Source organism: Otolemur garnettii, unplaced genomic scaffold, assembly GCF_000181295.1.
Source record: "Otolemur garnettii isolate 467f Iridium unplaced genomic scaffold, OtoGar3 scaffold00245, whole genome shotgun sequence".
Taxonomy (NCBI): Eukaryota; Metazoa; Chordata; class Mammalia; order Primates; family Galagidae; genus Otolemur; species Otolemur garnettii.
Genome location: NW_003852640.1, coordinates 966,588 through 979,663, shown reverse-complemented (window position 1 = coordinate 979,663; position 13,076 = coordinate 966,588). Strand labels below are relative to the sequence as shown.

At 57.0% G+C, this 13,076-nt stretch overlaps 1 protein-coding gene across 7 annotated transcripts in view; it reads right to left on the bottom strand.

The window, feature by feature from the left end:
- Window positions 1-5,734: 5,734 nt before the first annotated feature.
- Window positions 5,735-13,076, bottom strand: part of PLEC (plectin) — a 56,994-nt gene continuing 49,652 nt past the window's right edge. For all 7 annotated transcript variants that reach the window (XM_023508338.1, XM_012813072.2, XM_012813073.2 and 4 more), the window contains exon 32: window positions 5,735-13,019. In XM_023508338.1, the coding sequence (XP_023364106.1) occupies window positions 6,819-13,019 (6,201 nt within the window). In that variant the 3' untranslated portion in view covers window positions 5,735-6,818. The remainder of the gene's footprint in view (window positions 13,020-13,076) is intronic.

Sequence of the window (13,076 nt, the reverse complement as noted above, 5' to 3'; positions counted from 1 at the left end):
AGCCGTCATTGTTGTTTGGCGGGTCCGGGCTGGGGATTCGAACCCGCCACCTTAGGTGTATGTGGCTGGCGCCTTAGCCGGTTGAGCTACAGGCACTGAGCCTCCAGATCTACTCTTCAATTCACTAATCCCTCAGCGATGACTATGGCCCTTAAATTACTTTACAAATGCCATTAAATTACTTTAATGCCATTAAATTACTTTACAAATCTTCTTGGTATTTTTAGATAGAATCTTATTTTTCAGCTCGGCACCTGTGGCTCAAGCAGCTAAGGCACCAGCCACATACACCTAAGGTGGTGGGTTCGAATCCAGCCTGGGCCCACCAAACAACAATGGCTGCAACCAAAAAAACAGCCAGGTGTTGTGGCGGGCATCTGTGGTCCCAGCTACTTGGGAGGCTGAGGCAGAAAACTCGCTTGAGCCCAGGAATTGGAGGTTGCTGTGAGCTGTGATGCCACTGCACTCTACCCAGGGGGACAGCTTGAGGTTCTGTCTCAAAAAAAAAAAAAGAATCTTATTTTTCACATTCTAATTTTTTTTTCTTTCAGTTTTTGGTTTGGCTGGGGCTGGGTTTAAACCCACCACCTCTGGCATATGGGGCCAGTGCCCTACTCCTTTGAGCCATAGGCGCTGCCTCACACTCTAAATTTTTAATTTTATAAACATTTTAAACAACCTTTCTATATATTCTTTATTGAATAATTCCAATGTCCTAAGTCCTTCAGGTTCTAATTCTGCTTTTCTTAATGCTGACTTTTGATACTTTTTTTTCACATGTCTTACAGGTTTTGACTGAGATCGTATCTGAAAGCCTGAGTTTTATCTGAGGACTGTATGAGGACTACAGGGCACAACCTCCAGGTAAGATTATGTTGGCCCAAACCAGGCACCAGACAATAACTAGTGTGGGGAAGGTTGGTTTAATTTCCCAGCATGGGGTTCTCCAGAGCATACAAGGGGTAGCCAAAGTTGTAAATGTCCAGTGTGGGCCTTTTCTTGCCAGAGCCCAGGCAGAACCCAGTGAGCTTCCTCTCTGTTGCCACATACGAGTGGTTGGAGCTTTTCTAGTCCACATTTTCATGGACTGTGACCTTTTGAGGATCCTAATTTCATATAAAATGTCTGCCTATACAGGCCCAAGCCCCTGTTTCCTGTTCCTGCAGATCTGTTAAAAGCTAAGGCTTTAGGTTTCAAGATCGGTGAATTCCTCAGGAAAGTGTCAGCTATCTCACTGAAGTTCTTTCTTTTTTACCCCTGAAGATTTCCTTTTCTGTGATTTCAGACATGCATCCGAGAAGATATTTGCTTACCCAGGAGGGGTTTTCAGGACACCTCACTCTGTCACATTGTGCTACTATATAGCCCTTACCATCTGAGCAGATGCTACTGCTTACCCACTGAAACCCCACTGGGGCCCGCATGCCCATCCCCCAGCTGCTGTAGCCTCACACCTGTACCCCTTGCTCTCAGCTGACAAAGTGCTGCCTCTTCAGAGATGCCTGAGGATTACCTGCCCCACCCCACAGGCAGCCTGTGGCCAGTGTCTGACTGATGTGGGGGGATCTGCCCAGGCCCCTCATCTCTAGGCAGGAGAGAGTCTAAGATGCAATTCATGCTCCTGAGGCCTCCGTGGGATCAGCTACAGCTAGACTTCAGCTTAGACCACATCTGCCCAGCTCCACACCCCTCTTTCCCAAGAGCACTTCTCCCAGACACTACCTGCACCTAATTCCCCATCTCAGCCTCTGCTCCTGGGGAACTGGCCTGGGCTAGGTGGTGCCAGGTATGGTCCTGGGAGGCAGTGGGGTCAGAACGTGCCCACTGGCAGGGGGGTCCTGTCCCAACAGTCCTGGTGTCTACAGCAGTGCAGTGGTGGGAGATAGGGAGGGGAGGGCACGAGTACCACTGGCAGGGGTCCTGATCAGGAGGATGTGTGTACACGGCTCATCCCACACAGGGTTTGGGAGGTGACAGGGGTGGGCAGCCAGCACTCAAGCACACAGCAGCTCCTGAAGGGCTTGTGAAAACCTGAGGTCCTGAGCCCCAGACCTAGAACTTCTGATTTGGCTGGTCTGGGTACAGCCAAGACTCTGCCATTCACAGACTCCCAGCTGGTCCCATTGCTGCTGGCCCAGAGGACGACTTTGAGAACCGCTGACTTATTATATGGCCCCAAAAGAATTTTACTTATTTATTTATTTACTTAGACAGAGTCTCAATATGTCACCCTTGGTAGAGTGCCATGGTATCACAGCTCACAGCAACCTCAAACTCTTATGTTCAGGCAATTCTCTTGCCTCAGCCTCCCAAGTAGCTGGGACTACGGTGTCCACCACAATGTCCGGCTATTTTTTGTTGCAGTTGTCATTGTTGTTTAGCTGGCCTGGGCCAGGTTCGAACCCACCACCTTCAGTGTATGTGGCTGGTGCCATAACCACGTGCTATGGGCACCGAACCAACCCAAAACAATTTTAAAATGAACCAGATTGTTAGGCTCCATGGCCTCAATGGAAAACACAATTGCTTGCTCTGTTTCCTTATCTAAGCTGGTTCTCAGGCCCAGGGCACATAAACAGAAAGAGGGGCCAGGCCTTCTTGCAGACAGACCTTACCACACCACAGGTACAGGCAGCAGCAATGCCTGGTCCCTCCCTAGAGGGACCTTCAGCCTCTCATTGCACAAGTGTGCACCCAGAGCAGGATCCAGGTGAGCTGCCTCCCCGGGCCCTGAGTACCACGACTGGTTTCCTGTGGGAGGAGGGTGCAGGGGGCCAGGGGACAAATGGAGGCCTGGTCTAGGTCTCTGGCAGACAGCCACTTCCCAGATCAGGAGTGTGCAACTAGAATGGACACACTCTGCAGTTGGGAGAATCCTCGTGTTGGAATAAAAATTGCTGTACTTAAGAAAGACCCAAATGGAAGTTAGAAACTCACATTCCCAGCCAAGATAAAAATTAAAAACTACACCAGATCCTGGCTGAAATGGCTCAGCAGACAGGGACACTAGGACACAAGGTGACGACTACCATCTTGAATCATGGTCAGTGATGGAGAGCGCCACAGACCACCCCACCCCGGGCAGCCCTGACACCAGCTGCTGGGCTGTAGGGTCTTTTCCAGAGCAGAACATGGGCCTCTGGTGGGGTCTGTGGCTGCTGACTAGCAAAGCTTCCTTCTCCATGCTGGGAGGCCACTGGGGGATGGACACAGGTGTGGCCCTGGCTGGGGCAGTTATTCTGCTTTGCTACAGTATAGCTGGAAGGGACTTAGATCATCTGGCCAAAGGACAGAGAAATGCACTGGCCCACTCACTGACCATGCCTCACAGGAAGCGGTAAGTGTCCTGCACATCCTGGTGAGATGTGGGCTTCAGTACCAGGACACTGAGCAAAGATCAGGGACTGTCACATCAGCAGAGCTTTGAGGAGTCCAGAGGTCTGGAATGTTAGGACATCCTCTCTGAGGTCAAGGACAAACTCTGAGCTTGGCATTTCCTTCTTAGAGAAACACCATACCTGGTGGTCTCTTATGTGTTTTTGTTGTTGTTTTGAGACAGAGTCTCACTTTGTTGCCCCAATAGAGTGTTGTGCTATTATAGCTTGCAGCAACCTCAAACCAAACTCTTGGGCTCAAGTGATCCTCTTGTCTCAGTCCCAAGTAGCTGGGACTACAGGTACCTGCCACAACACCCAGCTAGTTTTTAGAGATGGGATCTCACTCTTGCTCAGGCTGGTCTTTTTTTTTTTTTTTTTTTTTTTTGAGACAGAGCCTCAAGCTGTCCCCCTGGGTAGAGTGCTGTGGCATTACAGCTCACAGCAACCTCCAACTCCTGGGCTCAAGCGAGTCTCCTGCCTCCGCCTCCCAAGTAGCTGGGACCACAGGCGCCCGCCACAACGCCCGGCTATTTTTTGGTTGCAGCTGTCATTGTTGTTTTGGCGGGTCCGGGCTGGGGATTCGAACCCGCCACCTTAGGTGTACGTGGCTGGCGCCTTAGCCAGTTGAGCTATAGGTGCTGAGCCGCTCAGGCTGGTCTTGAACTTGTGAGCTCAAGCAATCCACCCACCTCAGCCTTCCAGAGTGCTGGGATTACAGGGGACTCTTCTGTTTTAAAGACAGTGTGTGACCTGTTGGAGGCTTCCAGACCCCACAACGATGCCATGGTCAGTAGGTGCTGGTTCCCCGTCCTTCCAGGGGGGGGTCCCAGCCAGAGGCTGATGATACAACGGCCTCTCCCCAGGCAGGTTCAGCTCCAGGCAAGGCAATACATCCAGCAATAAAGACTACCAGGGGTGTTGCCACAACACTAGACAGACTGGTGATGGGGACAAATCAAGACCCGTAACCCAGGCTAGAGCCCAATTTTCCAGCCCATGGGGCCTCAGTGTCTGCAGTCTGGGCACTGGCCTGGTGCAGCCTCAGGTCTCAGACCCCAATCAACAGCAGGGGTGCAGCAGATGGTGCAGGACCCCTGACACTACACTGGAAGCTGCCACTGGACAGTTAAGTGGCCTCTTCAGAAAGTGTGGCTGGGCCAGGGACAGTGATGGGCACCTGTGATCCCAGCATTTTGGGAGGTCAAGGCAGGAGGATCACCTAAGCCCTGAGGCTGCAGAGAGCTGTGATGAGGCCACTGCACTCCAGCCTAGGCGACAGGATGAGATTGTCTCAAAAAAAAAAAAAAAATTGTGCCTCAAGTATGTTGCTGCTGACACTGTAGGACTGTAGCATTGTCCTTTGGGACAGTCTTTAGCTTAAGTCAGTAGGACCACATGTGTCTGGGAACCAAGGGAGGAGCTGCCTGGCACCCTCCAAGACCCACGAAGAGCACACACTTTCTGTCCCTGCAGCATTAAGCTCCTGGACCCTCAACACGGTGAGAAAGGGCCCCCTCAGCAGCTGTGCTGCCCCTTCCCATGGCAGCTCTTATTCTAGTGGACCAGAGTCCAGTGTGACCCCAGTCATCTACCCAGCAGGGTGGGTAGCAGGGCAGTGTCCCAGGAGGTAGAGCATGTAACTAGGACTTGGGTCCCCAGGGCTGAGGGTCTGGGCAAAGCATAGAGGTGTCAGTCACGGCCTCAGGGCCAATGGCCAGGGACTGGGACTTGTTCCACTCACCTCCTCCTGCAAGTCTTCTAGAAATTGCACCTGATCAGTACCCTGGAGAAGCAGAGTCTGGGTGGGATAATCTGTGAGGGACAGGGGCCCAGGGCAAAGTGCTCACCTGCTGCCTGGTAGCTTCAGTGGAAGCCATGGAGTTCCCCTTCTCTGGGGGGCTGCCCTTGACCAATAAGAACCACCTTGCTTGGTATGGTTCTAGCAGTGAGGGGACACCCTGCTTCCTCCATGAGGCCTGGAGGCCACAGCCAGGGACGAACATGAAGTATATCAGAACCCCACCTCAGGTGAGGATGGGCACCTTAAGTGCAAACCATGTGCCAGGCACAGGGACAGGGCAGGGTGACAGGTTCTCACCTGGACCAGCAGCAGAGATGGACATCATGGAGCAGCCCCAGCCTTTTTGGTCTCAGCCTGGCCTCTGCTCTCCTCATACCCTATGCCCAGGGCTGCAGAGCATGCCCTCCAGTCACCACCCAGGTCCTTCAGCCTGCCAATATCACCTCTATCCTTGGCCAGGATGCAGTGGCTGGGCTCAGAGCCTGGAGCCTGTGACAGCAGCACCTGTGTACTCCTGACAAATGCCTGACCCCAGGACAAAGACACAGAACCCATAAGAAGGTTGGAATTGCTTTTATTGGGGGCAGGGCCTGCAGAGCCCAACCTCCATGGTCAGGTTAGTGTTCTGCCCTCAGAGGCAGCTGACAGCCTGGCATCTCCACCTGCTGCCTGCCAGGTTAGTGGGACATGCAAAGCTCAGACTGGAGGCAGGGGCGGGTCTCCAACACCACAGGCTGGACAGCACTGGAGAGCCAGTGCAGACAGCCCAGCAGCACCCCTGGGCCACATGATGTGGTGCTGGGGCTCCCTGGGAAGCAGGAAGGCAGACATCCAGGGTGGGGGTCCACAGGGCCCAGAGAGAGGATGGGTCTGCAGAATCCCCAGCTACATCCAGCTGGGAACAACAATCTCCTACTCTGGGTCTGGGTCCTGGGTGTGAGGGCGGACACAGAAGGCACTTACTAGGGGAGCTGAGGCTGAAGGCTGACGCCAGAGGCCGGGGTCTCGGGAGTGCTTGGGAGTGTAGGTGAGCTAGAAGGCAGAGCTCAGATGGTGCTGTAGGAGCCGGGAAGGAATGGACCAGGCTGGGCTGCTGGCTCCTGTCTTCCCATGGGGAAGGGGCTTCTCTGGGCAGCCAGAAAAAGATGACTGGTTCGGGACCCTCCATCCCCAGCAAGGCCCACTGAATGACTACAGAGGAAATGCTGGCCAAGGGCCCTCTGTGGATGGGACTGGCCCCAGCTGCCCTGGCAGCTAGAATTAGCAGGTGGGTAACCAGTGAGCCACCTTATGGGGCTGGGGGTCTCGTCCAGACAGAACACTCCCTGGGGAGACTGGAGAGGTGGGCTGGGGCCCAGTTCTGGACCCTCCAAGGCACCTGGCTGTGATGAGTGGCAGGTAGAAGGGACTGGGGAGACCCACAGGGGTGAGGTGGTCAGTGGGGCTGGGCCTGCCTCATTTCCCCGAGACACAGGTTATCTGGACAGCAGATATATATTAATATGTTAGTCTGGTCTTTTTTGGTTAAATTTTAGGCACCGCTTGGGAGGAAGACACCTTTAAACATTAAAGAAAGACTCCAGCACATTGGCAGGAGCCTGGCCACATGCAGAGCGAGAGGGTGGGATGCAGGCAGGGGCTCAGGCCACTGCAGACTCAGGGCCCCCCAGGGAGGCTGAGGGCCCTGAGGCATAGCGGCGGCCATAGCCTGAGGAAGAGTAAGAGGAAGAAGAGAAGGTCATGGAGAAGCCAGAGCCAGTGGCATCAAAGCTGCCTCGGCGAGAACCGGCCCGAGAGCCGGTGCGGGAGCCGGTACGGGAGCCGGCAGTGGAGCCGGAGCCACTGACACTGTATGGGCTGTAGTAGCCCTTGCTGGACTGGGCAGCAGCCTCCAGCAGCCGTAGCCCTGTGCCCTCCTCCACCATGCTGCGGTCCAGTGCATCCTTGTAGGAGATCTTGAGCTTGGTCTTAGGGCAGGTGAGGTACTTGGAGTAGGCGCTGACATCACGAAGCTTCTGGGCAGTGCGGTTGTCCACAGTGCCACGCTGTAAGGCCTCATCGAGAGACACACGACCGGGTGCATCGGGCTCGATCAGGCCACCTGTCAGGTACTGCACCTCTAAGAAGCGCTGGCCTGCTTCGTAGTACAGCCAACCCTTCTTCAGGGCCTGAGCAGCTGACATCTTGGTCTTGGTGCGTGGGTCCTCAAAGCCGCTGAAGGCCTTCTGGGCCAGGTTGATGCGGTCCACCATGATGCGGTCCACTAGCCCCTTGTTGACAGCCTCAGTGACGGGGCAGCGCTCGCCAGTGCTGGGGTCAATGATGCCCCCAGTGCAGGCCTGCGCCTCCAGCAGCCGCTGGCCTGTGATGTTGTCGACCAGGTTGCGGTGCATGGCCTCCGTGATGGACACCTTCTCCAGGGTCTCTGTGTCCAGGATGCCAGCCACTGGGCCGGTCTCCTCGGTTGGATCAGACCAGGAGGCCAGTGGGGTCCTGGTGACAGAGGGGCTGCTGTAGGAAGAGGAAGAGCCCACTGAGGAGGAGCGGGAGCGGAAGCCGCTGGCATTGCCTGAAAGCATGTCTGCGAACTCAGTGATGGAGAGTGTGCCAGCACGGTATTGGTCCAATGCAGAGCGGTCGATGAGGTTCTTGGCGATGGCCTCATCAATGTCATACTGGCGGCCAGAGCGGCGGTCAATAATCATGGACTTGACCACGCCATCTGAGGAAGAGATGGTGATCTCCTCCCACTCGCACTCCTGCTCAGACAGTTCCAGGTACGTCTGGTGGTCGATGAGGCCCTTGCGGTAGGCCTCATACACCGACATCTCTTTGCCTGTCTCAGGGTCCACGATCACCACACGACGCTTTCGCACCGAGGACTTGGAAGACGTCTTCCGCTCACGCTTCTTCTCCTTTAGTGGCAGCAGACGTAGGCCTGTCTGCGGGTCAGTGATGCAGCGCTCCATCAGCTGCAGGTAGGTCAGGTTCTCCTCTGTGTTGGGGTCGAAAAAGCCCTTGGTGTCATCCGAGGGATCAGTTAAGATCTCATTCATCTCCTCATCAAAGAGGCCACGCTTATAGGCCACCTCAACCGGCAGCCGGTGGCTCTCCTCAGGGTCGATGATGCCACCTGTGGCGATCTGGGCCTCCAGCAGACGGATGCCATGGTCCTTCAGGATCAGGCCCTTCTTCATGGCCTGGAAGAGGGAGATGAGCTTCCCAGAGTAGGGGTCCTTATAACCAGTGACAGCACGCTCAGCTGACAGTAGCTTGTCCTTGAACTCAGGGCCTACGATGCCCATACGTACAGCCTCCTCCACAGTCAGTTTGAGCCCCTTGATGGGGTCAATGACGTAGCCAGTCGCCGCCTGCGCCTCCAGGAGCTCAAAGGCTGTGCCGGGCCGGATGATGCCCTTTTTCATGGCCTGGTAGACTGACAGCCGCTCCTTGGTGGCGTCAACAAAGACGCCGGCTATACAGCTGGTGCCCTCGAGGAACTTCTGCAGGTTCTTAGTGACCTCCTCAATGGAAGCCAGGCCCTCCTGCAGCTGCAGTGCCGTGGCCTCGTCCATGACCTGCGAGCGCACCAACTCCTCCACGGTGATCTGCTTGCGCAGGCCGCGGAAAGTCAGCTTGCGGGCATCAGAGAGAGGCAGGAGCAGCTGGCCACTCTTGTCATCCTGGCGGCACCGCCGGAGCAGCTGTGTGTAGCTGAGGCGTTCATCAGTGGAGGGGTCCACGTAGCTGCGCACATCACTAGGCTCTGACAGCTGGTCGTGTGTGTCCTTATTGAGGTAGCCGCGTTGGCAAGCCACCTCCAGCGGAAGATGGAAGCCCAGGTGGGGGTCCACGATGCCACCAGTGGCCAGCTGGGCATCCAGCAGTCGCAGGGCCTCCTCAGCAGGGATCAGCTCCTTCTTCATGGCCTGGAAGAGTGAGATGGTCTGCTCGGTGTATGGGTCACGATAGCCGGTAACTGCCCGCTCAGCTGAGAGCAGCCGGTCGTGCAACTCGGGACCCACCAGGCCCTTCCGCACAGCCTCATCGACAGTCAGCCGCTCACCCTTCACGGGGTCCAGCAGGAAGCCTGTGGCCGCCTGGGCTTCCAGGAGCAAACGAGCCACCTCGGCGCTCAGCAGCCCCTTCTTGAGGGCCTGGTAGACAGTCAACGTCTGCCTGGAGCCGGGAAGGTAGATGCCGGCCACACAGCCTGTGCCATACAGGTAGCGCCAGGCAGACTCAGCCTCCAGGACCTCACGGAGGTTCTTGGTGCCCTCCCGGAGCAGGTTGTAGGTCTCAAGGGAGATGATCCGGGCCTCGTATAGGTCCTCAGCTGTGAGGCGGCGGCGGATGTAGTCATAGGAGGCCAGGTTCTGCTGGCGCACGATCTCTGTCTTCTCGATGATCTCAATGATGATGATGATCATGCGTTCCTTGGTCACGCGGCCAGCCTGGAAATCCGCCATCAGCCGGGCCCGTTGCTCCGCTGGGATCATGTCGGACTGCATCACCTCCCACAGGGTCATGGTTGCACCGTCATGGCCGCCGCCACCAGGGATGTCAATTTGCGTCTCCTCAAAAGCCTTCCGGGTCTCCTCTTCTGTGTACACCTGCGTGGTCTCTACCACCTCGGCCTTCTCTGCCCCTTTCAGTGGCAGCAGGCGCAGGCCCGTCTCAGGGTCTTCGACGCAGCGCTCCAACAGCTGCAGGTAGGTGAGGTTCTCATGTGTGTTGGGGTCGAAGAAGCCCTTGGTGTCATCACTTGAATCTGCAAGGACACGGTTCATCTCCTCATCCAAGTAGCCACGCTGGTAGGCCACGTCCACAGGCACACGGTGGCTGTGCACGGGGTCGATGATGCCACCCGTGGCGATCTGGGCCTCCAGCAGGCGGATGCCATGGTCCCTGAGGACCAGGCCCTTTTTCATGGCCTGGAAGAGGGAGATGGTAGAGCCTGAGTAAGGGTCCTTGTAGCCAGTGACGGCTTTTTCAGCTGATAGCAGCTTCTCATGTAGCTCAGGGCCCACGATGCCAGCTTTTACAGCCTCATGGACATACAGGCGCTGGTTCCGTACAGGGTCCAGAAGAAAGCCAGTGGCTGCCTGTGCCTCAAGCAGGAGTGCGGCTGTGCTAGGCCTGAGCAGGCCCCGGCGCATAGCCTCATAGATGGTCACCTTCTCCTTGGAATCCTCTAGGTAGATGCCAGCGAGGCAGCCACTACCCTGCAGCAGTGTCCGCACGGAGCCCACCTCAGAGAGGTCCTTGACTGTTGTCTTGCCGTCCTTGAGTTGCTCAAACTGAGCTCTGCTAAGGACCCCAGCAGCCAGAAGCTCGCTTGCTGGCACAGGGGCTCGGAGGCCACTGAAGGACAGCCTCTCCTGTCGCTGAGTCTCCACCTCCTCAATGATGGTGATGAGGATCTTGATGACCTTCTCCACAGTGACCTTGCCCGTGCGGAACTGCCGCAGCAGTTCCTGCCGCTGCTCTGCCGTGAAGTACTCAGAGCTGATGAGCTCCCAGATGGTCACAGTCTTGCCCTTGAAACCACCCACAGGGACCTCGACTGCCGTCTTCTCAAAAGTCTCACGGGCCTGGAGCTCAGAGTAGAGCTCCTTCTGCCGGTCCCGGGCAGCCTTCTCAGAGACAGGCAGCAGGTTTAGCCCAGTCAGCTGGTCAGGCCGGCATTGCTGTTGGAGGTGGCGATATGTGACTGGTTCTTGTGTACTAGGATCATGGTAGGTCTTGGAATCATCCTTGGGTGCCAAAAGGGCCCTGTTGGTCTCTTCATCTAGGTAGCCCCGGGCATAGGCAACGTCCAAGGGCACACGGTGGCTCTTGCTGGGGTCTATGATACCACCTGTGGACAACTGGGCATCCAGTAGACGCAGGCCCTGCTCCCGGGGGAGGAGACCTTTCTTCAGGGCCTGGAACAGGGCAACACTCTGGCCTGTGTAGGGGTCCCTATAGCCCGTCACAGCCTTCTCAGCTGACAGCAGTTTCTCATGCAGTTCAGGGCCCACCAGGCCGGCACGGACCGCCTCGTCCACAGTCAGCCGGGAGCTGGTGGCAGGGTCGATGATGTGCCCTGTGCCGGCCTGGGCTTCGAGTAGGGGCAGAGCCACATCTGGCTGCAGCAGGCCTTTCTTTAGGGCCTCATAGATGCTCAGCTTCTGCCCAGCCTCCTCCAGCCACACACCCGCAATGACATTGGCACCTCGCAGGGCCTGCCGCACAGCATCCACTTCAGCCACCTCTCGGACTGAGCGCTCACCTCGCTGCAGCTGGCAGTAGAGGTCGTGGTCAATGATCCTGCTCTCCAGCAGCTCAGCGGCAGGTACCAGGGTGCGAAGGCCCTCAAAATAGAGCTGGCCCTTCTGTTGCTGCTCCTCCAGCACAGTGATGACAATTTTGATGACCTTCTCCACTGTGACCCGGCCTGTGCGGAACTGCCGCAGCAGGTCCCGCCGCTGCTCTGCTGTGAAGTACTCTGAGTTGATAAGCTCCCAGATGGTCACAGTCTTGCCCTGGAACTTGCCAAATGGTGCGGATACTGTGGCCTTCTCAAAGACATCCCGGGCCTCCGAGTCTGTGTAGACCAGCTCCCTGCCCTTAGCAGCCTTGTCTGTGAGTGGCAGCAAGCACAGGCCTGTCTCGGGGTCTTCCACGCAGCGCTCCAGCAGCTGCAGGTAGGTGAGGTTCTCATGAGTGTTGGGGTCAAAGAAGCCCTTGGTGTCATCGCTCGGGTCCACTAGGATGCGGTTCATCTCCTCATCGAAGTAGCCACGCTGGTAGGCCACGTCCACAGGCACGCGGTGGCTGTGCACAGGGTCGATGATGCCACCTGTGGCGATCTGGGCCTCCAGCAGGCGGATGCCATGGTCCCGCACGATGAGGTCCTTCTTCATGGCCTGGAAGAGGGAGATCTGCTCCCCGGTATAAGGGTCTTTGTAGCCAGTGACAGCGCGCTCGGCTGACAGCAGCTTGTGGTGCAGCTCAGGGCCCACGACACCCTCCTTCACAGCCTCATTGACAGTTAGCCGCCGGTTCCGCACAGGGTCCAGCAGGAAGCCCGAGGCTGCCTGGGCCTCCAATAGGATGAGGGCTGTGCCGGGGCTCAGCAACTGCCTCTGCAGGGCCATGTACACACTCAGCTTCTCGTTGGTGGGCTTCAGCAGCAGCCCAGCAATGCAGCTGCGGCCCTGCAGGTACTGGCGCACATCCTCCCGTCCTGCAAGCTCGGCCACCGTGGTGTGGCCCTGAGCCAGGCGCTGCAGCTCCTCAGTGCTCAGGATGCCTGCCTCCTGTAGCCGCTGGGCTGGCACCTTCTGCCGCAGGCCATCAAAAGAGTACTCAGGCTCCACCTCCACGGTGGGACCATCATGTGCGTCCCGGCCATTGGGCAGGGTCTTTGAGGCAGTGATCTCCTCCGAGTGTGCCAGCGCAGCCCGGTGCTCCTCCTCCAGGCGCTGTAGCCGCTCACGCAGCCTCTGGTTCTCCTCAGCCAGCAGTTTCTCCTGATGCTGCCGCTGTTGCTCCAACCGCTGTAGCTCCTCCTGCTGCTGCCGCACACCTTCCTCTGCCTCACGCTGTCGCCGCCGTGCCTCCTCCATGCTCGCCACCAGCTGCTGCCGCTCCTGCTCCATCTGCTGCTGCTGTCGCCGCTGCTCCTCCAGCAGCTGCTGTGCCTTGGCCACCTCTCCCTGGAAGAGCTGCTCCAGCTTAGCCTTCTCCTGCTCAATGAAGTGCTCACGCTGCAGCAGGCTGTCTTTTTCGGAGAGGAAACTCTGCTGCAGGGCCTGTGTTTCCTGCAGCAGCTGCTCCTGCTGCACCATCTGCATCTGTGGGGGCAGACTGGGTGTCAGGGACCACTGCCCGGGAGCACCTGCCACCCCACC